Source organism: Lagopus muta, chromosome 11 (genome assembly GCF_023343835.1).
Source record: "Lagopus muta isolate bLagMut1 chromosome 11, bLagMut1 primary, whole genome shotgun sequence".
NCBI classification, from domain to species: domain Eukaryota; kingdom Metazoa; phylum Chordata; class Aves; order Galliformes; family Phasianidae; genus Lagopus; species Lagopus muta.
Genome location: NC_064443.1, coordinates 12,465,376 through 12,492,388, shown reverse-complemented (window position 1 = coordinate 12,492,388; position 27,013 = coordinate 12,465,376). Strand labels below are relative to the sequence as shown.

At 36.5% G+C, this 27,013-nt stretch overlaps 1 protein-coding gene across 6 annotated transcripts in view; it reads left to right on the top strand.

Annotated features, from left to right (window-relative positions):
- Window positions 1-27,013, top strand: part of FHIT (fragile histidine triad diadenosine triphosphatase) — a 514,383-nt gene that overhangs the window by 123,887 nt on the left and 363,483 nt on the right. For 5 of the 6 annotated variants that reach the window (XM_048957928.1, XM_048957929.1, XM_048957931.1 and 2 more), the window contains exon 3: window positions 6,027-6,147. In XM_048957928.1, the coding sequence (XP_048813885.1) occupies window positions 6,048-6,147 (100 nt within the window). In that variant the 5' untranslated portion in view covers window positions 6,027-6,047. Of the gene's footprint in view, window positions 1-6,026; window positions 6,231-27,013 lie in introns of all 6 variants that reach the window. The other variant, XM_048957934.1, reaches the window with a different exon arrangement.

The window sequence follows — 27,013 nt, the reverse complement described above, 5'->3', positions numbered from 1 at the left end:
TTCATCTTTTAATTGTGTAGTGTATAATCAGTTATGTGTGTGTGCCATGGTAATAGTTATAGAATTAGACTGTACATTTAGAACAGTCTGTTTTGCTGTTGCACATCCTTCTCCTACTCATTGAGGTGGGAGTGCCTTTATCCTCCCAGCTGTTACACGCAGGGTTTGGCAGCAGGCAGCATGCACCTCTGGGCTGGCTACTCATCACCTGCAGAAGCCTGCATTAACCACAGCACTGCTGTCACTTACCTGACCGGGATGCTGTAAAAGGCAATGGAGAAGGACTTATTTTAGTGGGGGGAACAAAGAGACTTATGGCAAAAAGAGCGACATAAATCCTTTGAAACTAGACTTTATTAATTCCAGTGTATATGGAATAACATGGTTTAAATGGCTTTATTTTGGAATGCATGTGCATATATAAGATAATAAAGTAAAAGGTAATGGGTATCTTAAAGATTCCAACATCTAGCATTAAATGCAGATGCACCACACATAAATGTAAAGAGCCCATTATCTAGTTTTAGCTATATATAAATATAAATCTGGCAATGCATTTTCATTAAATGACTCTTCATCTGTATTCCTGAGAAACTGTTAAATGAAGTACAGTGCCTGCCCTTTCCTCTAAATGTTTGTATTGGGTTTATTAATTCAATAAGATAAAAAGCTTGAAGAGACCCTTGGACATTGCAGGAACTGTCTGTTTATGATGCTGTTAGTGTTGCTGGGACTGTGCTGAGCTCAGGGTTGGGTGCTGCTTGGTCAGTCAGCCTTGCAGGTATTCTTAGGTCCCCTGGTGTAATACAAAAGCTACAAACAGGCAGTTGGAGATGAAGGGGAGGAAGGGGCAGTTCTTATAGAGGTCATGGTCACACCCCCGAAAAATCTGCTCTAGCAGTACTAGAGCTTGCAAGTGCATCACTGTGAGGCCAACAGTATGAGAGCAGAATGGAAAAACACAGCCCCAAAGGACTTGGAAAAAGTTCTGCTGCAGCTTGGGTGAAAGGGAACAGAGCTGTGAGTGGAAGGCATGCTATGGGATTGCAAATGGATGGTCTTTAGCATCATATATATTATGGTACTTTGGTAGTATGCAACAGACCACAGTTTATTTTCATCTTACATGTAGATAATTTAGCTTGATTGACCATGCTGAGAAAATGGCAATGTATTTAAAAAGTAATAATTTTGATGTTTTCTTTGCTGCTAGATTAAGCAGGTGAAGCCACATGTAGTGGATTCAGGTCCATCATAATCTGTGTATGACGTGAGAAATCAGTACTTGTCAACACCAGGACTGGCTGCATGCATCACATTTAATGGGCTTTCTGTTTGGTAGCTTCTGTGGGTGGTGAAAATGGAAAATAATCATTCAAGCTTCTTCTTTCAGTGCTATGTGTAGAGCTTTAAGTACCAACCTCACTGACAGAAATTAGGCTATGGCTGTCACCCCTTTGCTAATTTTACAATAATTCTTGTTTTTTCAGAACAGAAATAGCAGCAGAATGCTATATTTTGGCTCAAAATACATAGTTAAATCTTCTACAAGGGTAGGAGTAGAGGATGTTGAGAGATGTAGCCACTCCAGGGACAAAGGGACAGTATAAAGCAGACTAATTTCAGAATAATATGCTTTCATTTTGTTACTATTTTAAAGTAGTCTTTGATCAAAATGGCAAACTCTGACTGCTTAAAATAAGAAAATCATTGCTAGTGCCAAGTAATACTCTGAGTTACATGGATTGCATCCTCGCAAAGAGGCAGCAAGGGGAGGGAATGACTTCACAAAACAGGAAAGCATTACAAGACATGAGATAGCAATTCTTCATTGTCTGTCATTCATCCAATATAATGCAGAATTCAGGTGTGCAAGTACAGACAGCCCATTCCACACAATCAAACTTTAGAAAAATGCCAGATATGCCTTTACTGTTGTAATTGAGGAAGATAAAGGACAGTTTAGAAAATACCATAGAAAAATCTGAAGTTAATCTCAAGCATTATTTGTTAAAGAATTACTTTTTTCCCTTAAATAGTGTGTGGTGCAAGTTATCTTGTCTTGTAGATATTTGTATAAGGCTTTTAAAATATTTTGCCCTTTTGCTGTGTTTTTACAGTGAAACTGAGTAGCAGAATACGGAGCATCAAAATTAATGAGAAGGTGACGTTAATACTGGCAAACTTTAAAATATACTCAGATTGTTTCTGAAATATTAATTTACATTGGAACAGCAACAGTGGCAATATAATTGGCTTTTTTGCTAAATGTGCACTTGAAGTTAGCAGCCCATTTTGCATTGTTGTGTGTTCTGTCTTCACAACCAGATTTGTTGTTCCTTAGGATAGTGTTCATGTGATTGCTCAGTGAAAGCATCAAGCCTGGTTCCCAGCAAGCAGTGATCTCAACCCCTATCTAAGGGCAAGTAACTGTACAATACAATAAAAGGGTGTTGTGGAGTACCACCACTGCCTCTATTAAACACCCTGCTGGTCTGTAAAGGCAAGAAGGCAGCCTGAAAAATTAGTGCCATCACCCCTTGTGGGCAGTAGAGTCATTTGATACGATATTGTTCTTTACTACGGAGGTGCCGTGTGAAAAGTATTCACCCATCTTGTGTATTTCACATCGATTCTGCAGCCTCCATGATTTCTAGCTCAGGTTGGATGGGACATAAAGCATCCTGATCTAGTGGAAGATATTCAGGTCTTGCCTGGACACCGACCTGTGCGACCGGTGCAGGGAACCTGCTTTGGCGGGGGGCTGGTCTCGATGATCTCTAGAGGTCCTTTCCTACCCCTACGATTCTGTGAAGATGTCGCTGCCCATGGTGAAGGGGATCAGAAGCAGGTGATCCTTAAAGGTCCTTTCTGACTCAAACCATTCTATGATTAGAAAAGCACAAAACAAAACTCCCAACCCCTGAAATCAAACATACTTGGAGAATTGGAGCATATGTTTAGATCTCAAAATGATGATAAATGCATGAGTAGCATTTGAATATATGGCAGTGAATCTCAACATTTTGCTTAATTTTAGCACTCTTTTCTGGATGTGAAGTACAGTGCCAGTATAAATCTGTGGTTTGTTTTGTTTTCTAGTAGAGATTATGCAGATCTCAGATCTGCTGTGGCTGTAAAATTAGTCTACTTGCAACATTAGCCTTTAGTACTGTATTCCCACCTACAACTGCAAGAACACAGCTTGAAGGAAATTTAATTAGGAAAATGAGGCAGATAAAATAGGCAGTGTAATGTATATGTGCAATATGAGGAAGAGTAAATACACTTTTCATCTGAATAGTCAGAACAGAAACTATGTTAAACTGGCCTGAAATTTTCTTTTATCAGAAATGGATTTCTTTCATTTTCTAACATTACTACCTAATTGTCCTCCTTATTACTGGGATTAGAAAGACTACTATCATTAAAGAAGAAACATCTTTTACCAATTATATTTAGATTTTGGTTCCACCTGGCAATGACCTCCTCATTATGAGAAGAATTGAATTCCTTGGAGGAGCAGACTTAGTGAGGTGATTGCAATCAGCTGGGAAACCCTGTGCATACACTATTTGCATCTCGTGACCTGCATGCCTACACCTGTGCTGCATCAATTTCTGCTTGTTTGCAGGTCATTCAGGCAATGAGCAGGTAGGATTCAGATGACTGAGAAGCTGCTCTGCTGGAAGCATTTTCCTGCCTCACTGCACTCTGGAAAATTCTCTCCTTTTTGCAGTGTACTGCTGCACAATTGTGGGTTTTTCCGTTTCACCCATTACTCATTTCCCTAATGCTTTTTTTAATATCTGTATTGATATCAACTAGAGGCAATCTTACTTTACAGAAAAAAATGCAGAGGATAACTAGGGTAGAAAGCAGCTTACGTGTGCCTAATAGATAATGAGTAATTGTTCAAGGAAAAACTCCCATAATCTCCTAATTTGAGAGAAAAGTGCTGAGAGGTCTGCAGTATTGTATAGTGCAACCAGCACAAGTTTGAAATGCTGAATTTACTTAGTCTGAATCAAGAGAAAGACAGACACATTATTACATGGTATTATAAAGTAAGCAAATATATGTATATATCCAAAGAAGGCAGTGAAAGAAGTTAAAAATGCATATAGTAGGTGTACAACAAATACGTGGTATTCTTGATCTAAATTCTATAGTCAAATCCTGTGTATGGATCCTTTCAAAATTTGGTGAAAAATTATATCTTTATTGTTACTGAAAGCATTGAAAAGATTTGTCAGCAAAAGAGCAAAACTCTTTGCCTAATAGAGCTGTGTATGTTTACTTTAGCATATGTCTTGGATGTATTCATGCAGGATGTTGGCTCAACGTGTTAAAATCTTAAGAGCCATGTCTTTTATTATATATTTATATAAATATTCTAACCAAAATGAGAAACCCTCCATGGTGAGGTTGCTGATGGGCTGCTTTAAGAGAAAAGAGGAAGATTGATTGCAGACTCTGATATTGCTTTTTTCAGACATCAGTATGGGATAGCAGGTGTTTCCTATGGTAAGGGATTCTTCTGGTATCTAAAGAGACTTGATTTTGTATCTTGGCAAGTTCTGAGTTTAATATCCAGTAAAGAAAACATCTTCTCAGACTCTTCTATTAATTTATGGGAAAAATGTATTTTTAGGATGTTTTCAGGTCTTTGGAAATGGGGATGACTACACTTTCTACTTGCCCTTGGTCTCCTAGAGCATTGTGATTTTCAAAATAAAAATAGACGTGCTTCCTCAGAGAATATGTATTACTTGAATGTACAGCCACATGATCAGTTTTTGTATCTTGTACAAGGTTTTATTTTGTGATGTAATGCCTGACTAGAGCATCTCCCTAACTTATATTTAATTTAGTTAAGTTCTTTCATGGAATCAGTTGAAAAAGCCAGAATTTCCATCCAAAGGACAAACGTATTTCACTTTCTAAATTCACTTTCACAGTCTGTGCACTTACAGCTTACTTAGGTACCTGTGCCTTTAGCTGGAGCAGACACAAGGATGGGACACTAAGTAAGAATAAATATTTTAGATTAAGAGCCATGAAAATGGAATCCATACCGAGGATATCCAGCACTTTGGGTCTAGTAAGCACAATAGGTTTGCAAGAAAAGAACAGCAGCAAAGGACGCCATTTGACTCTTAATAGTGTCTTTTCCAATCGAACACAAGTATAAAACTGAATTTTCTGGTTAGTCATTTGGTTCAAGCAATGCTTTTGATGTGTCTGAAGTATTGTGTCACATAAAATTCTGCATTTCTTTGTATTTTGACCTGCAGCATTTTGGATATTTCTGATTGAATTAAATACTTTAAATACTCTAGGGCTTAAGGACCTAAAATAGATACTGTGGAGGTTGCACCTTAGCTATTCAAGAAGGATTTCCATTCTCGCCAAAAGGAGAGAAAGTTTTAGTGAATGAAAATGGGAATCTTTGGCTTTCTGTATAAGAGAAAATGTTGCATGCAGGTATTGATCTTCACATTTCGCTTGTTCAAACTGGAAAGCCTGGACAGAATATGACTAATATCTTTTCCTTAGTCACTGATATTTCTTCAGTTGAGATATTTAGATATTTATTTAGGAGACACTGTTTTAGAAGGTGTAGTTTCTGTATTTTCTAAGTTCTTGTGTGCGTTGGCTCATGTTGTGCAAAGGGCTTGTGAAATATCATTTGTCCTTTTCCAAGCACATATGACTCAAAACGTATGTAATACCAAACAAATGACAATGGGAAGAAGTTACATCCTGTCCAGAGTTTAGCAGCTCAGCCAAGATGAAGAGAAAAGGGTTTAAGGTGTCCATGTAAAGTTTTTGCTTTGGAAGGAAGTCACACCACCCTTTAAGATTTCAGAAGGCTGGATTAGACTTTCTGCAGACCAGGTACCTCGATAAGCACAGGAGACGCTTTCTTTTCAGGATGAACTCTGACAATCTGGCTGTCTTATTCCCGTTGTCCAGAAAAGCAAAGTTTGTGCTCCAGTCATCCCAACTGTTGTCTCTTTCAGACCCAGAGGATAACGTCTATCATGCTGCGGTTTGGCCAGCACCTCATCAAGCCCTCCGTGGTCTTCCTGAAGACCGAACTTTCCTTTGCTCTCGTGAACCGCAAGCCGGTGGTCCCGGGCCGTATCCTTCTGACCAGTGCCTTGACCATGGGCACCTGCATGTCTTGGGAGAAGCAGGGAAGCTCTGTGTGCTCCTCAGGCCAGGTAGGAGGCTGCGCGGATTTATTCTGAAACCAGGCGGTAGAACCTGACACACTTGGTTGGTGATGCAGAACTGCCGAAAACAGTTGCTTAGCAACTGTGACCTTAGAGGTGAATTTCTATTGACCTTTTCACCACAGAAGATGTATAAACAGCCAGGTGCTACTAAAAGCATTTTAAAGTGTATCTGAGGGCTACTGTTTAAGTTCCGTGTTATGCTAAGTAACACATCTTCAATAATATCACGTATTTTTAGCGGTGGTAACTTCTTTATGGAGAATGTTCAAGTTCATGTAGCTAAGTGTATGCAATTTGTCAAATGGCAGCAGAATCCAGTATGAAGGCTATTATTTTGTTGGGGGGGAAGGGGAGGCGGGGATGCAGATTGCTTTATTAATTTAGGTGAGAATGGATTAAATAAACCATCTGTGTAGCAAACGTGCTTTCTGAGGAAAAAAATGCCCTGTGTTATAGGTAAAACTCTGTTTAGAAACATTATGGGAAAATGACTATGCATGAATGGTAAATGCCTATTTTTATTTTGTAGTGTGGCATGTTATTTCATGGTCAGAACTAAGTAACTTGCACTCATTTCAGTGGCTAGAATTGAACTTTTCAGAAACATTCACAAGTGATCAGTCCATTTCCATAGAGTTTTATGGTAACATTTTCACGGGAACTCAGTGAGGCAGTGGCTGGATGCATGTTGAAAACACATCTGGAGTTCAATTAAAGCCTTCTTGTTCTTCTGAGTTTTTATGTTTTTTTTCTTTCACAGTTTAACATATAATTTACTGATTCTGATATGTATTTTTTAATCTATAAATGTATTTTATTTCTTCCTGAGGTGTTGAATCTCCTCCCATCATTCCTGTCTATTGCAATTCTTCAGCATAGAACTTCTGTGCACCTGTTTTGAATGCTTCTGTTCATTCCAGAAGGCAGATTGTTTGGTTATAAATGTATGACAAAGATGCAAAAATTTCCTAGAAATGTTAAACATGTTACTGCCTCACTGACATGTTTTAATTAATTAAATGAGCTGCTCTTCTCAGTTAAAAGTTCGTAAAGTATCTGATGTAAATCAAAATGATTTACAATGTCTTAATAATTTTAGGGAAAATATTTTCAAAGCTATTGAAAGAGTGTATTGCATTGGTCACTGTCAGCCTGTAAATGCCTTACATGTTGGTTTATGCATTGTCCAGGCCAGAGAGTAAACAAAACATTTCTTGTGCTGGAATGGGAAGCTTATAAAGGAATAATGATTTTGTTAGTTAGTTAAGTGAACAACTTCATTTGGTTGTTAAGCAAAGAACAGAGATTTCAGCTGGAAGAGACTTCTTTTTTTTTTTTTTAAGTTTTGTGAGCATCTAGAAGTGTCAATTTAAGGAGCCTGTAAAACTTAATTATTACAAGCTTCTTTCCTTCTTAAATAATTAAAGATTATAAACTCTAGTTGTGTAGTTATTGCTGACTGTTTGGCAGATACATTTATTTGCTCAGATTTAGCTTTGTTATCCTGTAATGAGTATTGCAGCGTATTTTAGAGTATCACATTGTTTTAATAGCTTGTGCATTGTAATATATAATATAGTCTTTGTTTCTCTGTTGAATAAATGTTCAGGTAATAAAGCCCTGACACTTTCTTCCTCATTACGGGAAAAAAAATAAATAGAAAAGATCTTGATGCAAAGGCTGGAATATAGTATGTAAAATAGAGCAATTTGCAGTTGAAAGCTTATAAAATGTCTGTGTAATGCAGCATTTGTCTCAAGACCTGGCAGTGACAAGTGTATCTTCTTTGTTTCATTGCAATAATTTTATCTGCCTTGTCTTTGGCATACTTGTGGCATTCCTTTCTTTCTTTCTCTTTCTTTCTTTCTTTCTTTCTTTCTTTCTTTTTTTTTTTTTCAGTAGAAAATAAAATATTAATGCATGTGCATTAGAGAGACAAAGGAAATCAGTTTGAAGCCAGCTCACTCCAGGTGGTGGCTTTAATTAACTTGTACAGTTGAAATTCCCTCTTGAAACAGAACGTAGGATTGGAGTAGTGTATTTGCTGTAATAGTTTCAAAATACAGTTGTTGTATTCTGAGAAATTTCAGAAAAATGGTCATGTGGAGTTCTGGGTTTTGTGATTTGAGCAGTGCCAAAGCATACTTGCCCAGTTAACAAATTAAACGTTTCTTTCTAGCTGTCAATCGTGTGAATTCATCTTGACATTTGAAAATCAGACTGTGCTAATAGTAACCAGGAGTTATCATTCCTGGTAAGGAAAGAGAAGTCCTGTACCTTGAGAGAGATGCCTTATCTGATTCAGGATTAGGCTTCTTTCTAATGGCTGCACAGTAGTTCATGGGTGTACAAACCTCTTTGTCGTGTACTGATCATTGCAGATTGTTGAGTAGGAAGTAACTGGTACCTTAATATTGAGTAGGGGGTCTGACATTAAACTGCAATCTCTGCTGTCCAAGCTGAAGTCTGTTCATGCAATTGAGACTTGTAGCAAAATCATTCAACTCTTGTGGCATAACCTAATAGGGAAAGCTGCACATAACCCAGCATGCAGGGTTAGTGTCTACTCCCCTTTGAATGTCCAGTCCCATTGCTGTCACCCAAAGGAAACACATTTAAGGCTCAAGAGGTGCTTATTCTCAGTCTCCACAAATCAGTTAAGTCTCACAATGACACGAGGAATACATACATGCTTTGTTCACCCCTATATTTCAAAGTGAAAGATGGCTCTTCCCTTTTCTTGTCTGTCTTATTTCAGAGCAGCCAGGCACATTGTTCTGGGGCCTGTCTTGCTGAATGAGCTTTTGTTTCAGGGTGCATTTTTTTCCCTATTCTGTACAAAAGTGCTGTGACACTGTTTCAGCAGCCCCTGTGGATTCTTATGGAGCCAGGAGTTTAGCTGGGAATACTACATGCGGCACATACCTCAGCAGTTTGGCAGTTGCCTGTTGTATATACCCACCAAGCTTACACAGATATCAATACCATTTTTGAAGGAAATGCTCTACGAAAATGGATTGTGAAAAGCCATCTGTGGCTGTCTTGAACAGCTTTTAGATGTATTAGAGAAGATAGCTTTCAGTAGCTGGAATAGTGCAGGGGATGTGTCTGTCGTCAGCAGATTCAGTCCTTCCTTCACTTAGAATGCACAAGTCAAGAAGTGGATCAGGTCATGCAGCTGGCAGGAACTATTTCTCCCTGCCTTCTCAGTTCATTTCATTCATAGCACTGCTGCTTCCATGGTTCAGAGCACAACTTTAGAATCTTCTTTAAGAAAATCCATCTGTTCTTTGCCATGATTTTTGTGTGGCTACAAATACTTTGTGAGTGGCTTACTATTTTATAGATCCTTTCCTAGCCAAACACCATGGTTACATGGTTTCGCTTTCAGTATAAGTGAGGTGTGTTTTTTTATCACTTTCTCACTGAGTTGTGCAGATACTTGCTTCCATTTTGTGTTAAACATGAGAAATGATTTTGAGCATTAGCAGAATCCACTTTGGGGCTAGGACTTTTATTGTAAATAAAATTATTCATTTGTTATGTCCCACATTTTTTCAGCAGACAAGATATTGATCTTTGGATTTCTGTTCAGGATGCCGTAAGGAAAACTAGCACAACAGGAACACAGCAACATTTGTAAATTGATTGAATGCAGAATGTAATGACAGAGACAAACATCAGATCTATGGCAATACTATATTATACAAAGCATTTTTCAACAGCTTATTGAATTGGCTATTAAAAAAAACAAAACAACACACTTTCCATCTGGGAAATATGAGATAAGGGTTATCAGGACCAAGCAACTTTAGAGTACTTCATAGTGGACGTGCACATGTGTGTGCATGTAATAAATGAAACACTTTACAATTATTTTTCATCTGGAATTGATTATGAAAGAGGTTTTCCATTCAGGGAAAAAAAAAAACAAACAACAAAACACTTAAACTGTAATCTACTAAGTGGTTCTGGGCTACTTAGTATAACTTTCCATAGAGATCTGCTGTCTTCTTACAGAAGGTATTGTAATTGTAGGGATTATAAGAAATAGAGCATATATAAAAATCTACCATACAAAGTTGGTGGTCTTTTTTTTTTGTTGCTGAGGCAGCTTGCTGTGCTGTGAATTACTGTGGCTTGTTCCTTTGTTAATGACTAGAGAAAACATTAGTTGAACCAGATGCTCCTTCAAAGATCTGATAACACCCAGAGCTGCAGTGTAATTGTTCTGGGTCTGTTTCATGGGTGGGATGGGACCTTGGGTCATCTACTGTAAGAATAGCATCTGGTCTGCTGTACAATTTATATGTTTATAAGCTGCACTGTCATATGTTAGCAGAAGTGCTGTATTATTTGAGATTAACATATTCTGCACTATGACAATGTAGTTGATGCTTTTATTAATGTATTTGCAGTTAAAAAACCTATTAATCAGCACTGTGTGATAATATATATTAAATGTAATTTTTGATTTTGTTAAGTTCTGATAGATTTTTCCTTTGCAGGAAATCAGAAAGAACAGAAATCTGCTGTCTCTAGGCAGACAGGTTCTTTCACAAGTTGGGCTGAAAACCATGGTGTTCAGCTTGAAAACCAGTGTTTAGCATGTGTGCAAAGTTTTAATTCTTCCTGAAGTTACAGAGCTGCTGTTAACTGTGATTTAGTTGGCTTGTACATCGCACATATATCACATCTGTATTTATGCTATATAATTATGATTTTTATGTTTTTTAGCCCAAAGAAGTGTTAATATTTGCTATAAAACTAAGCTTCAGCAAATAAAAACCAGTTATTGCAGAATATAAATATTTGCATTTGCATATTGCAGTAATGTACCCTGCACCATTACAACTACACATTAAACATATCCAGCCCTGTGGGAAAGTACTCTTTTAGTGCTGGTTACAGAAGCTACATATGCATTACTGTTATTAGCTCACATTAGTGCAATGCTGAAGAGCAGTTCTGAATCAGTACCATGGTGCGTCAGTTCACTTTCAAGCAAAGAGCTAAAAACAGCTTCTGGTTCTGTGAAGGCTTTGCAATCTAAGTGGGCCCTTAGAGATATTGTGGACTCGGAATCATAGGAGGGTTGGGTTGGAAGAGACCTCAGAGATCATCTCATTCCAGCCTCGCTGCAGTGTGCAGGGCTGCCAACCGCTAAAGCACATTGAGACAGCTGCTGTCCCTTGTTACGATGAGTTCATGTCATCTTAGTTTCAGCTGGAAGTGAAACTCTGTTTTCTTCGGAGTATCTGGTATGATGCTAAGTTGTGGGTCTATGAGAAAAACAATGTTGATAACACACTGATGTTCATAGTTGCTGCTAAGCAGTGTTATACAGAGCCAAGGCCATTTGAAGTGAGGGCTCAAGGAGTTGGGATGGAACAGAATTAGGACAGCTGACTTAAAGATGCCAAAGGGATATTCCGTGCTATATGACATCAAGCAGAAGGAGTTTTGAAGGAGATAGGAGTTCCTCTCACTGTTCAGCTGCTCAGCGGCTAGCTGAGCTTCATTCAGGAAGTGGTGAGCAATTGCCTGTGCATCACTTGTTTTTTGTGTATGTATATCTGTCATAAATATTATTCTTTATCTGAGTAAATAGTTTTATTTCAACCCACAAGTTCTACTTTATCTCAGTTCTCTCCCCATCACGTAGGGAAAGGAAAAGTGAGCAAACAACCATGTGGTGCTCAGCCACCACTGGCCTAAACTGCAACAGGAGAAACCTGGAATTCCTTGAATTTCTCAATTTTTCTTGGTACTCTGGAAGAAGACATTAGTTGGAAGAGGGGTGCAGTAGCTTTGCTGGCATAATAAAAATATTCTGTGAGTGAGAAGAATAGATATAAGTAATGGATCTTGTGTGAAAATATGGGGGAAATAGAGAGTATGTTTCATTAGCAGGAATGAAAAAGAGATTTGGAATTACTGTCTGTACTGGCAGTATTTGGTAATTTCTTTTTTGAGAAAATATCTCCAAACAAAACTGTTCAGTGACTCTTCCCTATTTGAGCAGTCTTGAGTCTTTTATCAAATGAGAATAAGGAAAACAAGTCCTATGCTTATTGTTTTTCAGCTGAATTGAGCTACCTTATACAAAAGGCAGGTGGGACTGTACCCCTGGCATTAGCAAGTCAGTAGGTCAGCTTTGTTGTATTCACAGCCTACCTTCTGGGAAAAAATGCTCTGTTCAAACAGCCCAAAGAACGACTGCTCAGCTCTGTGTATGCAAGCCACTTGAATTTAGTGGTGATAGAGAGACCAGTTAATTATGTCAGGGCTGGAGTCATTTTGTTTGCAGACTACAAACAAAGGGATAATGTTTGACTCACATTAGGAAATGCTGTTTCAGAAGATAATAGATTCAGGATTCTGTGTGCAAAAGCTCATCTGACGGTCTGCCTGCCTATCTGCCTCTCTGTGTTCTTGTTTATTTTCCAACTGCATCATTTAGCCTAATAAGAATACTTTCTCTCCTTTCAAATTTTGTCTCACTTGAAAAGTGCTCACTGTAGAAGGGGACAAACTTCATGATAAGGATTTAACCATCCTGTTTGCGTAGTTGTGTTTACATTAATGTGGTGGTGTTCATGAAATGCTCTGTGCTGCAATTTCAGAAAGAAAAAAGAACTGGAAGTAATGAAATCAAACATATTTTTTTGCTAATTTGCAAATGGAGTAATTTACTAACCAGATTGCTCATTTATGTGCATTTAGGAAGATAATAATAAGAATTTCTTGGGATGTGGAAAAAAATGTACCTTAAAACCATGTGTGGGAGAGACAGTAGCTCCCAGGGTAGAATCTGGTTCTTGATATAAAGTCCATCTTACCAGATGCCGTAAAGGGATGAACAGTCTCTTCTTAGTGATGTGTTCAACTGACTTTAAAGCCTTGCTCATAGAGTCATCAGATCTCAGAAAGATAGGTTTAGGGAAAAAATAAGCTGTGTATCACAATGGATCAGATTCTAGGCTACACTGTTAACATATGCTGAAATTCATTTTGGTTTATTCCCTCATTCACCCGCTAACTGTCATTGTTGTTTAGGCCTTATAAATTGCTTAACCTCAGGCCCAACATGTTACGCTTACACTTGCTATGAGTAGTTCAGGGGCATGCAGTGTACACTTTTGAAGGTGTGTTACTGATATATGTCCTCTAAAAGTGGCAGTTTGTCCTTGCATACTCCAGGAACTTGCAGAAGAATTTTTGAAGCTAGTCTGTGAGTCCTCACTGCTGTGGTACCTATTATGCGCACTTGCACCATGCCCATAAAGCAATGAACAGTGTGGAAAGCCTGTTCTTGTCATCATGAAAAAATGTGGTACTTGAACATTTTAAATAAGTTGGCTGCTGATAGCTGTGGAAGGTCACATTTCATAGCAGCTCCCTATTGTCTTCCCCATGTTGTGATTTTTATGTTTTATATTATAATTTTTAAGATCCAGTTTTATATGAAGGCAGTGTATTTTTGAAGGTTAAAAGTATTGGATTCACTTTCCTATTTAAAAGGATTTCACTGTTAGCTTTGTTGCAGCCTCCCATTTTCTCTTGTTTACTGTCATTAACAATTAACAGAGCAGCTTAGCGTTTCCGTATCAGCTTGTATCTGTAGATTGCATATCTGTATTGTGAGATTTCTGTCATTGTGGTGGCTGAGATCATCTGAAAAAAAAAAAAAATCACCTACTTGTATTTTAGTACAGCAAAAGACAAGGCTAAATCATAGAATCACCAATTTGGAGTGAGAAAAGCCTCCTCCCAATGAGCTGTAAGAAGTTTAAAAGACAGAGAAGCGAAGCTGTAAGGATGAAAGTAAAACTTAGAGGTAGCAAAGTTTTGTCTGAAAAATGGCAGGGAAACTGAGGTTGGATTCAGAACAGATAAAATGAATTTTCCCTTTGAATTTTAACCCATAATTGGCATTCCTGTTATTGAAAAAGCTGTGAAGTTCTGTTCATAGATAATGAATACTTTTAGTCCAGCAGTTATTTTCTAGTCTAGTAGAGAGCAAATTTATAATTGGAGTAGTTATTGAGCAAACCTGTAATTTTATACTTTTTATCGCGTCAGTAAACCCAAACAAATTCATCAGCCATAAACAGTCAATGGATAGCAAACACAAAAGATGAGTGTGCTGCCATTGCATTTGTACCACTACTTAAGCTCAAGTCCACTTAAATTTGGGTTTCTTCAGTTCTTTAAGAACCCTAAAGTCTGCTACTTAATTTCCTGCATCAACTTGCAGAGATCCACGTGCTTTGCTTTACATTTGGGCACCTATTACTTTGTAAAAGAAAAGAATAAAAAGTTTTTAATTTTCTTATCACATAACTAGATTTAAATTCAGGTGTTTGTTTGTTTGTTTGTTTTTGAATCAGTTTCTGGCTAATGAAGGAGATGACAATTACAACACTGTTACTGTTACAGTTTGTGCACATCTTGAACGTCAGCCCTCAGCACAGCCATCAGAATGTGGTATACAGCACACACAGAGTTAACAATCTGGGTAAGGTACTGCATGGCTTGCTCTTATGGTGGAACATAATTAAAAGAGATGATTGGAATACATGGTTATTCATAATAGATGTCACACAATTACCATAAGTAATGCAATACATGCAAAATCTCCATTTGTAATGAAAACAGATTTGCTGGAAGTCAATTGAAAATTTCATTTATTCCTTATTATTTCTAGCATATTGGAATATTTTGTGCTATTCGGTGTGATACAACACTCGATGTTTTCCTCAAGTATAGATTTCTCAGAGGTATCTGACACGAATTTCCTGTTGCAACAGCCAAAACAGCATCTTAGAGATACAGTGTTAAACTGTTGTCTCTTCTCTGCTCTGAACCTACAGGTTTTGCCACAAAATATTCCTTTATGGAACATAATTATAAAACAAAGTAGACATTTTGCCAATAATAATCTTTTATTTATATTCAGGGACATCCAGCAGACAGGAAGGGAGAAAAAGGCATGCCATGTAGAGGGAAAAGTGTTCAGGAGTGTTCTCTAAACAGGCAGAAGTGAAGTAGTTCTCTGTGCTGTGTGATTCCAGTACTTTCTCCAGGGCAAAAAGTAACAATAACTATTGCCATAGCCTAATCTCTCCCAACTACAGGGTGTAGACGTCAATCCTTGGAGGGTTAATCCAACGTTTACTGTATCCTAATTTCCTGAGAGACAACTTACTGGTTAGCAAAAGGAATAGTTTGAATACAATAGCTTTACTCTGCAGCAGTACTACATAACTGAGTGCAAAATAATGAAGCTCTGAAATGCGAGACCCCAAAGACTTCATCCCTTCTGGTATCTATTGCTTTTGATGTTGGACCAAGTCCTTTCCTCCCTCTCTTCTGCCTTGCCACCCCTACAGTGCAGTGAACTCCTGCCCAGCAGCGTGCTTTCCATCGCTGCCCATTCAGGAAGGCAGCACAGATGGTCTCTCCTGTGTTACTGTGTGCCCAGAGCCTCTCAGTTTGCTGCTTCGTTTGTTTAGGAAATGCTTTCTTCTGTTAGTTTGAACTGGCAGGTGAGAATATCAAAACAGTGATTCTAAATGGCCCTATAATTGCTTTGCAGAGCTTCAGCTGAGGGTCGAGCTCCTTCTCTGAGCAAGATAATTGGGTAAATTATGTTTTAATAAGTTGTCTCTTACAAAGTTAGATATGAACATAAAACACTATGGAAGCTTTGCTATAACATGAGACTACAGTAGAAAATGGAGCACCTGATTCATGTGTACAGAGGTATTTTGCTCTATCACTTACACCATACCTAAGTTTCCAAGGTTTTATGAGTAGTGAACGGTCTACTAATGCATGTTTATTATTCATTTTGTATTTTACTGTTCCTTATACCCTGCTGAATCTGTTTCTGATAAAAATACTAACTGTAGCACTCTCACAGTGAGCTCACTTGAGCAGATGTTCATGTCATACAATGAGAGATTCAAAATTCCCTTATCGGTAGTCTTCACTTTAACATCTGCATTCAGAGCACTGACCTCTACCAAAACTACCTAAGAGCAGTTAATTGTCCATCAGTACCCATTTTTGTTTCTCTCTCTCTTTTTAATGATACATTTTGATATGGTTATGGTTACCAGGACATCTTCAAATTTCAAAGTTTTAGTTCAGGGTTTGTTATCTCTGTCTATTAATTGGTGGAAATGCATTGAGATAACATTGCTATTTCCATCGTAAAATTGCAAGTTGTGTGTAACAAGTATGGATTTAAATAGGTGAATTTGGAAGCACTGCTATTTTATGCAGTCTTTTCTGATGGACTTGACATAGGTGAGTAGGAGCTTTTGCTTTGATCTGCATGAAAAAATGTAACTATGAATGCTGTTGTACAAATGTGTCATTGCATTTTTTTTCTCTCCCATGGCAGATATGCCTGGTTGCAAGAAAAGAATGTCATACATACAACATGTTACGTATTTATATTATGTCAGTATAAAAATAAATGTTGCCAGAATTCATCCACTGCAGTTTAATCACTACGAGCACACATTTCGGTGTTGTTTTAGGATCAGTTTTGCTATTGATGATTCAAGCCATTCAGAGCCTTGCTCACCTGATAGGTAGTGCACTTTGCTACATTCATGCTCCAAGGATAAAGTTACCAAACAGAAATTGCTAAGGGCATAGTTCTTTTGTGGCACACTTGTTAAATTTCCTTTGTTTTAGAGAGGAAGTGAGGAGAGTGGGGAGTGAGAGTAGTGTTTGAGGCCTTGGTGTCACATCTTGAAGAACCTTTAAGAGCTCAAAATCTAGCAAGACTTGTGATTGTATTGCACGAACACAAGAAAAGTAGCCAGAGTGCAACATTTTGCCTGAGAAAATTAGAAAATCACTTGATCATACCTGCCTATATGGAAACACCATAGCGAAATTGAATTGCTTTGAACTGCACCTGACAACTAGCTGGAGCTTTGGGGTGTTCATTTTGCCTTTCCATAATGATTTAGCATGATGAATGCTTTAGGGACTGCCATTAGTACTGAAAACAGTCTTAACACTTTCTAGTTAGAACCAAAAGCCCTGTGTTTCAATGTACTGTAAAGTTTGTTAGCAGGAAGTACACCTATCGTATTTACAAAATGAAATTACATGTTTCTCCTCTCCACACCCCTTATAATTTAGTTCCAGATAGCACAAATAAAAGACAAAATGAAGACAAACAATTTTACATACTGTATTTTGCAGAGCTCCTTTGGGGGGGACGTAAATTAACCTTTATACTTTATAATCACTTTGAAGTAAGATCAATATATTGTCAAATGGCTCTCCTTTAAAATTTTAGTGAGAGACATCAGATGTGGCTGCTTTTGCTGAGTTGCCAAAGAAGTAAAGTACTTGAAGAAGATTATTTGGATGTTTTTTTTTTCTTCTGTAATTTGCAGTGCATATAAAGCATGGATTTGCCACAGTTAGGTAGCAGGAAGGCTTGAAAACAACACAAAAAAAGCCTCACACCTAATTAGTACCTAGTCATGTAGAAGGGTGCTTATAGCATCTCTGCCCAATCAAAGTTTCCCCCCTATGACCCTATCATATTAAGAAAATAATGTATACTTTCTTGTCTGTCAAAACCAAAATCACAAAAATCTGAACGTGACGTAATTGTATTTTTATCTTAATGTGAATGCAGCAGCATTAATGGAATGCTGCTGACTGAGCAAAATGTTGTGATGAAGTTACTTTCACTTAAAAAACAGTGAAAGCGTCCTCTCCAGTTCCTCAACAAAATAAGATAGAAATACACTTAATATGGATTATGTATTTTTTTTTTAATAAATATATACACATATCTATAAACTCAGTGGTGTTGAATCATCTTTTGCACTTCTGGAGAAACATGCTTATTACGTGAAAATAAGGTATTACCTGAAAGAATCTGATGCAGTCAGATATTTCCAGAAAGCAAAACCACAGAAACAGCTTACTGTAGCATTTATATGTTCAATTAACACAAAAAATGGGGTAGAATTTTCAACTAAACTGAACTACTTTCCTTAATGCTTGCAACAGTTCAGTTTTGATTGTGTTGTTCAAGTTGTCATCTGTTGGTTAATGGTTCTTGAGCTTTGCACGGTTGAAAATTGGAGGCAATCTTTTATTTTCTTGACAATGATGGAGTTGGTGTAGATTCTATTTAAACTTGAGCACTAGATAGAGAACAAATTACGCAGTTAAAAAGTCTATCAGGCTCAGGTTGGTCTCTGAAGATGTTTTGCAAGGAACTACTGAGCATTATAAAGGGGCTGCAGGGCTGTAAAGCTACGTACAGACATGTATTTCTGTGCTGTGCTCTGTCAACTACCTGCAGAGTTATCTCCATGTGATGATTGTTTTTATAGCATTTGTTACAGCGGAAGCCTTTCAATATAAAGCTTAAACTTGTTTGACTCATTTTTAACCTATACAGACACAAGATGTCACGATGAGATTTCTATTTATGTATATGTGGGTGATATACTTAATCCAAAGCTCCAGTGAGTGTCCAGGTCAGACTTTATTCACTTCTTAAAAAGCAAAAAATTGGATCCATTTATATGGCATTCACAGCAATGTTGTTTGTGATGGCCTCATACGTAGTTTGGGTTCTTTATTCATCTGATCATTTCTATACATACAGCACTTGAAGAATATAGAATAGTCTGTTTAATTGGCTGCTAACACTGGGGGTTCTCTTGTGTACAAATCGAATCAGTGATACTTAGTTCAGAATTAGGAATGTTGTATGTGGTGTTTGTTCAGAAATATAATAAGTTTTGATCCTTCTGAACTAACAGGATGTATAATAATAAGTGTTTTGATATGGAATGAATACGAGGAGTCCAGTGCTGCTAAATGAAAGAGAATAAATTCGTAGTTTAAGCAACCAATAGAAATGTAATGGTCCTTCCATGCCATGGTTGAATTGCCATCGTGTCCCAAAAACTACTGCTTTTCTTCTTCAGTTTTTGCCTACATGTATGTGATCAGGGATAGGAGAGCACTGAGCAGTCAAGATTTGTCTGAGATTTTCTCAGATTGTCCTTGATCTTAAACTGTCGCATTGTACCTGTGTGAAGTTAACTTTGTGCAGCAGCTAACGTGCTGGTCATAAGGGATTGCTTAAAATTGCTTACAAGATTTCAGCATAAAGAATATCATGTGATTTGATGATTGTGTTCTCTCGTGATTGAAAAGGCACAGGGAAATGCTCTATTTGTCTTTTTAAATAATAAAAATTTGATCAAGATTGTCATCTGATCTGTCAAAGGATTCAACAGCAATAACTACTGCCTTTCATCTCGTTATTTCCTTTTCCCTTCTGAAAGTTTTTAATCTTAGCTTGAAAAATTGTCAGCTATTGTAGATCTTGAGTGCTTATTGTGCACACTTACTGCACAACTGCAGGATGATCCCTGAGGTCCCTTCCAGCCCAGGCCATTCTATGATTCTGTGATACGTCCTTGCTTTTCAAACCACAGAACTGGTAATGTTTATGAGATTACATAATTCTCAGTTGTCACAGAGATCCACTACATTCCTTACCTTGCTGGAGAAAAATAACAACTTATCCAATCTCATTATGGTTTTAGTTCGTGTAGTTGAAAATAGTGTCGAAGGTCTTTGTTCAGGTACACATGATCTAAATATTGTGTATATATAAAGACATATATTTAAAAATGCTTCATTTAAAAACTAAAAATGCCAATAGAAATACTAGAAAGAAAAGGAAGAGAAAGAATGTGAAGGTATAATAGAGTTTTTTGTTTTTCTCAGGAGATCGAGGGGTGCTTGACTCTCCTCATTGTTAAATCATTTAAGTATCTCCTGTGTAACCTAATTGTTGGCAGGACAGATGGACAGAAAGAAAAATGAACATGTGCAAAATAATGCTGAATTGTATTTTTATACATTTGTCAAAGCATTTTCAGAGCATTTTCAGTGTGAGTTGCACACTAGAAGAAAGTCTACCTATGTTTAATGACTTTGAATCACACTGCTCTGTGCTGATAGTTTCAATTTGCTTTAATTTGTGAATACCATCCCCCAAAACAGAATGAAAGTAGTTCCAAATTAAGAAGCCAAATTATTATCCATTTATTTCTCTTACTTTACACGTACATGACTCTGTGTGTGATGAAGAATTATCCGTGGTGATAAAATACTATTCTTTGAATAGATAAGAATGTAAGACAACCACTTGGTATCATCAAAATGGAAGTAGCATACTTTGTAACTTTTTAAATCCAATTGCTCATATTTCTAAATTGAGTTACTGCTACCCTTATAAAAACTAAATGTTAACAATCATTATTTTCTTTATAAAATAATAAACTGATGAAAGAAAAATCCATTTTAATGTATGAAACATTTGGTTCATTCTGAAGAGGATGGCAGATCTAAATGCAATGCTAATGTACTCTCAATCAACTGCAGTGCTGTGTTTATAATAACTAGAATCAAAAGCCAGACCTATGCAGTTATTAACGCGGTGATTGCGTTTTTAATTTTAATTCAGCACATTCCTGTGGCAGTGATGAACCATACCTATTTCCATAGATTTGAAACTTACAGCTTGACAAGAAGTGTTTCTGGAACCTGGAACGAAAGAAGACAAGTTCTGACCTGTCTGTTTTTCATTCTCTTTTTGGAAGGTTCTTGAGTTTGTGACACTAATAGTTTTCCGTTAATGAGCCATCATTACCAGGTGCCTGAAGAGCTGAGCTGGAAGAAGCTCAGGTTTTAGAAGTATCGCTGCTCATCTTGTTGGGCTGAGGAGGTTCCCCATGGTTTCCTTGTCCCATAGAATTGGAGTGCAGTGAAAGCCAGCAGACTCATAAACTTAATGTTATTCCACATCTTGAATCTAATTTTTGTTCATTGTCAGTTGGGCTGCTGTACTCTGCAAAGCATCTGCTGTCAGAGTCACAGAATTCTGAATATCTGTTTAAGAAGATCCTTTGTGACTTGCTAATTATATTTCATGACAGTCCTGCTTTCTTTAGAATAATAATGAAACAGAAAAGTCTCAAATTTAGTTTTAATAGAAACAAAATATATTCAGTGCAGTGATAAACCTTGAAAAATTGCCATTCACATGGAGTAATTATATATCATTACCTTACTTACTACTGGATTCTCTGTATTTTGCCTGTTAAGTAAAGGAAAGCACAAATGTGCTGCATATACAGAAAACAATTCAATTTGCCCAATTAGCAAAGTTTGATTGATTTCAGGGACGTGCTTTTTTTCATTTAATACTAGTTGTCTGATGCTTCTTGATGTAAAAATGTATTTCCTTTTCTGTATTATTGAAACTTAATTGAATTCAAAAACTTTCTATGCAGATTCAATTGAAAATTGCTTAAAATACTCATCCCATGAAAAAAGGGTAAGGCAGTCCTGTTAACTTTCCATCATGCTCCTTGAGATTAGTCGTGCTTGCTGCAGTAAATACTGGGGTTCCAATGCTGTGTGCAACTTTCTCCTTCAAGACTGCAAGGTCTTGAAATTGCTCTGTTAAAAACTGATGCTGAGGGCTGGTTTTCACCACTGTTAGCATTTGGTAATAGGGATGTGAGAGCACATTTGACATTGACAAAAGGAAGTAGAAGAGTAATTAATTGGGTTTGACTCTGCGGATGACAGTGTAGCTCAGCTCACTTTAAAATATGAAAATACCATGAATTATGGGCATTTGGAAGTAGTCTCCAATAACTTGAAAATGTCATTTATTGAAGCAGTAAGGAATAACTCCAAACCTGGGGCTTTTTTCCCAATTCCCTCCAATATCTTTTGGCAGCTGTGAGAGATTTAGAATAGCGAATGAACAGATAATCTGAACAAAAGCAATATTTTTCCCAGTTCTTCTCGAAGAAAAGAAATGTAGTTTAACGAAAGAGAAATAATTTTAATGCTTGTTTCTCCTAAGACTGGGAAGGTCTCTATGGCAGCAGTTATTAATTATTATGCCTCAGTTTGTTTTCCAAAACTGCATTGGTTAGGATATTTCAACTGTATTTCTATAAATTAGATGTGCCAACATACATGTATTGTCCTATAAGCAAGAGTAAGCCAATATTAAAAAGCAAACTCTATTATTTTCTTTAGGTCTCGTTCAACAGAAATTTTGCTGAAGTAATGATTCAAACAAAATCATTTTGCGAGAATAAGCAAAACTGACCTTTCAAATATGATTTTCACCTATGTAGCCATCAGACTTAGGTCATGAATGCAATATGTGGGGGAATATATGATAGTGGTGAAAAACCTTTGTATGTCACTGAGTTCATTTTGGTTGCTTAAAATCACATTACCCATCAGTGATTCATGACAGATAAAGAACTGAATAACTCAGCTGGTGCCTGCTGTAATGTAATGAACTAGCTTCTTTTGCATGCATAAAAGAACATAATGAAGAAAATCTGATGAAAAGCTCGAGTTGGTCATTTCAGACTCAAAGACTAGTAATGGTTTAGTCTGAAATTGATTTGTAGCTAAGAGGAAAGTAGTATTTTAATAAACCTTTTGTAAGGTCATAAAAATATCTTGTCCCTACTCATATTTTTAGTGAATTTTAAACACATTCTTCTATGTACTCGTCTTTCCATTTCTCTGGGTATTGTGTGTGTCTCATTTATGAGATCATATGAGAGTGGAAATGCTCAGTACAATCACAAAGGCTATGATTTCTTTAAAGTCTTCTTAAATCAATACATAGCTTCTGACGGCTTCTTAATGGCTGCCTCAGAGCACCTTACTTTTTCTTGACCAGCAAAATGATTTTCATGGGGATGGGAAAAACGGATTCATGCAAAAGTTATCGTTTAGATTCCTTGCAAGAGTAGTTTGTTAGAAAATAATTACAATGATAACTTGGCATGATTATAATGGTTTTGGAATATTAAGTATTATTAAAATAATACGCTTTATAACCACAGTTCAGTATGCCTCTTTCTTTTTATTATATGATTTTGGTTGCCAGAGTAGGTTTTCAGTGCTTCTGTTGAGTTGTACTTAGAAAGTTAATGTGGACATTGCTGACAACAAAATTTCCCTTCTGTTATCCTGTCTTCATATCTTTCATAAATATTATATTATATTATCATTTGTATTGCTCTAGTCAGTAATCATTTTCCTATATCAATTATGATTCTGTTTTTGAGCCCTTATTAGAATCACAGCAAGTAACCCATAATAACAGAGTAGAAAGTATGATAAACTTTCTTAGACAATGAAGAACTCTCTTTCAGGTGTAAACTCATTTTACATCAGGATTTGATAGTGCTTAAAAACTATTGTTAGAAGTTTCATTCTGACCAATGAATATTCAAAATCATGATCCTTCTTTTAAATGGAGATGCATCACATAGACTCTAAAATCAAAATGATATGTGGTAGTTTCATTTGGAAGTATAATTAAGGTGTATAATGTCATTTAACTGTTTAATGAACTCTGCATAATGTAATAGAATACAAATATTTGACCTTCCTGACAGTGACTGATGGATTGAAGTTGCATAGCATGATATCATTAGAATGTCAAATAACATCATTATTCATGATTATCAGGAATTATTCAGGTGAAATGGCAAATGTAATGGAAAGCTATTATTTGTGTGTGGGCTGCAGATTGACTTTCTTTGTCAGTGCCATTCTCTTGATGATACAGGGGGAAGATACTCAGATTTATTGAGCTACAAAGAATTAATGTCATAGGTTAAATAAATGTCAATAATATCAGGAAGGGATTTTCAGTAGGTCAGGTCATGTACTAAACATCTAAGAGTAACTACTTGTGATAATATTTTATCTTCAATTCTACTTTGATTTGCTCTAAATATTGAAAACATCTTTAGATACGGGGATTGGTAGCATGAGGATATATCAATGTGAACTGTTTTCTGGGTGACATTTTACATGGGAGCAAAAGAAAAACACAATTCAGATTGAGTGCAGTAGAACTGAAATTTCATCCTCTACTCTCAGTAGCCTAAATGCAGAATGTAAACTTTTTTCCAAGAGGTGTGATTCATATATTCATGTGATCATGATACTATCAAGCACATGCATTACCACTGCTGATTCTCAGAACAAATGCTCTCTTACAATTTAGCTGATTCCATTCTCAGGATAGTTTGTTGCTGTAGTCCAAGAGCTTGTGCATATGTTATCTTGCTTGATGAGATGCGGAAAATTGAAATGGATGAAAATGAATTTTAATGAATTATAATTACCTGTATTCATAACATATATTGAAGTAGAAATAGCTTTGTGGGCCATTAGAATTACACTAGCAGATATGAATTCTGTGAAGGTACAAAGATTTATAGTTAGCTCAAACTGAATGAGAAGAGAAAACTGTGGTGATATGGCAAACAAGCATGAGATTTAGGTTTAGTCTTTTATCCTTTCAAGTGCAAATGACTCAGGTTTTTCTTGTGACTTTGCATTTAATGTAGACAAAACAAATTGTGCCCCAGTGTTTTACCAGATGTTCTTTATCTCTTTTTGGCTAGGTTTTTTTTGTTTGTTTGTTTTTTCCTTTGGCTTTATGTGTATTAGATTGGCACTGGAAGCAGAGAGGATAGCCTTATCCTCATGATGACGTGCTTTCCTCAAATAGGCAGAATGGAAATGGCATCTCATCATGTTTTGTGGATTTTGTTAGTCAGGCATATTCAGCATGTACTTTCTACTTTAGTTTTTAGCAGCTCTAGAGTTTAGAAGGTTTATAAGTTTATATATGCTTATGAGTAGAATGGGTATTTCCCACTACAGTGTATGTTTTTCAGAAAAATTAGCTTGTGGGTGAAATGCCCTTTTTAAGGTTAGTAAGCCAACTTGATTAGAAGGAGATTTGTTGTTTATCTATTGCTGATCACAATCATTTTTTTATTTTGGATTGCTACCATTTTGAAGGAGCTCTTGTAGCAGAAAAGCGATCTAGATATATCTGTTTAAAAAAAAAAAGATAAAAATGACAGAACCCGGTATATCTTGATACCACTTTCAGATGGTGAATTCCATGAACCCTTGTCCTCAAGGGTGTTGTTTCAATATTTTTTTTTATTTTTTTTTTTTAATGGATGTGTATCCTGTGTTTAGCTGGATCCAGTCTTCTCTGGAACTTGAATTTGTCACGTCCTTATTTTGTGGATTCATCCCATCTTGAGGTGTCAGTCTTCTCTGCTGTCCTTCAAGGACTCTCAAGTCTTTCACAATGAATTCAACTGAACTGAGTAGTTGCTTTGATCTAAAAGGTGCTGTTTTCCTATCTCCTGTAATTTGCTTTCTTTAGTTTGCCTCTCTGCCCTACCATGTGTCCATGTAGAAGGTTCAGATACTACACGGCTGTTTATGTTCATGACTGGTGGTTTGTTTCAAAATAAACTTTTGAGTAATTCCTTCAGTAAAATAGAGTAAAAAAGCTTTAAGCAAATTAATTGTTTTGATGTAAATGCGGCATAAGGACTGCTTCACTTCGATGAAACTAGTGTTTGAATTCAACCTTTATTGTTTTTTTTTAGTCCTAAGAAAATGTTGAATTTTCAGTAGTGTAGAGCCTTGCATTGTAATCATAAAGAAATATTAGAAAGACTGTACTAGTAGTACTTCTCATAAACACCTTGTTAGTCTAGTTTCAGCTTTAAAGCAAATTCTGTTGTAATGGCACATGTAGTTCCACTCCTGTTGTAGTAAATTTTAAGGAAATCAATAAAAGCATAAAGACAGAATTAGTAGCTAACTCAAATGAGTCTCCATGAGAATGTAAAGGCTGTCTTATCTGTAAGGAGCTGATGGCCATAAAATGAAATGTATTTAAATACATTGCTAAAGATAATTAAAATATCATACAGGACCAAAGCACTTCAGCTGTAGATATTCATTAAATTGACCATTAATAACTTGTTATATAAAGGAATATTACTGTGTTCATAAATTTTGTATGCAGATTTTATTAAGCTGGCATGTTATATGGATTGATTCCCTGACATCTCCTGGCTGTGGCTGTATAGATAATAGTGTGTTGTATGAGTTTTCTATAATCCAGGAATTCTGACTGACATTTTCTAGCTTGAAATTAAATTTTTGTTCTGTATGGTAATTCTTACAACCAGTTGGCAATCAAAAAACATAATTATGTTGTTGTGATTGGAATGGCCTTATTGTTATGTCATCACTTTTTTCACAGTTTTCTTTTTTCCAAGACTTTAACTTGGGCATTACAATATGGTCGGAGTTAACAATTACAATTTTAATGTTTTTTTTACCTGCTGATTAATCTTTCTTCCTTCCATTCTTTCCTATTTCCTATCTTTCCTCATTCAAATATGGGATTTAATTCTCTACATATAATTTATTAATTATACAATTAATCCGTCAGCCCCCTTATTGGTAAAAAGTAAAACTACGTTTCTCTCATATATTACTATTTAAATGCTGTTATATTTTAGGAAAGAACATGAGGAAGCAAGTCAGATTTTATAGGGATTTATTAATCAAAGATATGAGTAGACTGACAACAGTGGAGTGTGCCATAATAATAATTTGACCGCAGTAAAGGGGAATAAATCAGATGAGCACCATGGAGATTCCATGACTTTTTGTACAAAAATTCAGTGATTACTGTTGCAGATATCTATATAATCTCATTTTTTAATGGGAAATGCTATTAAGTCAAGGTAGCTGGAGGATGAAAAGTAGAGAGTTGTTTATTAGCAGTCCACAGTTTAGGAATCTCT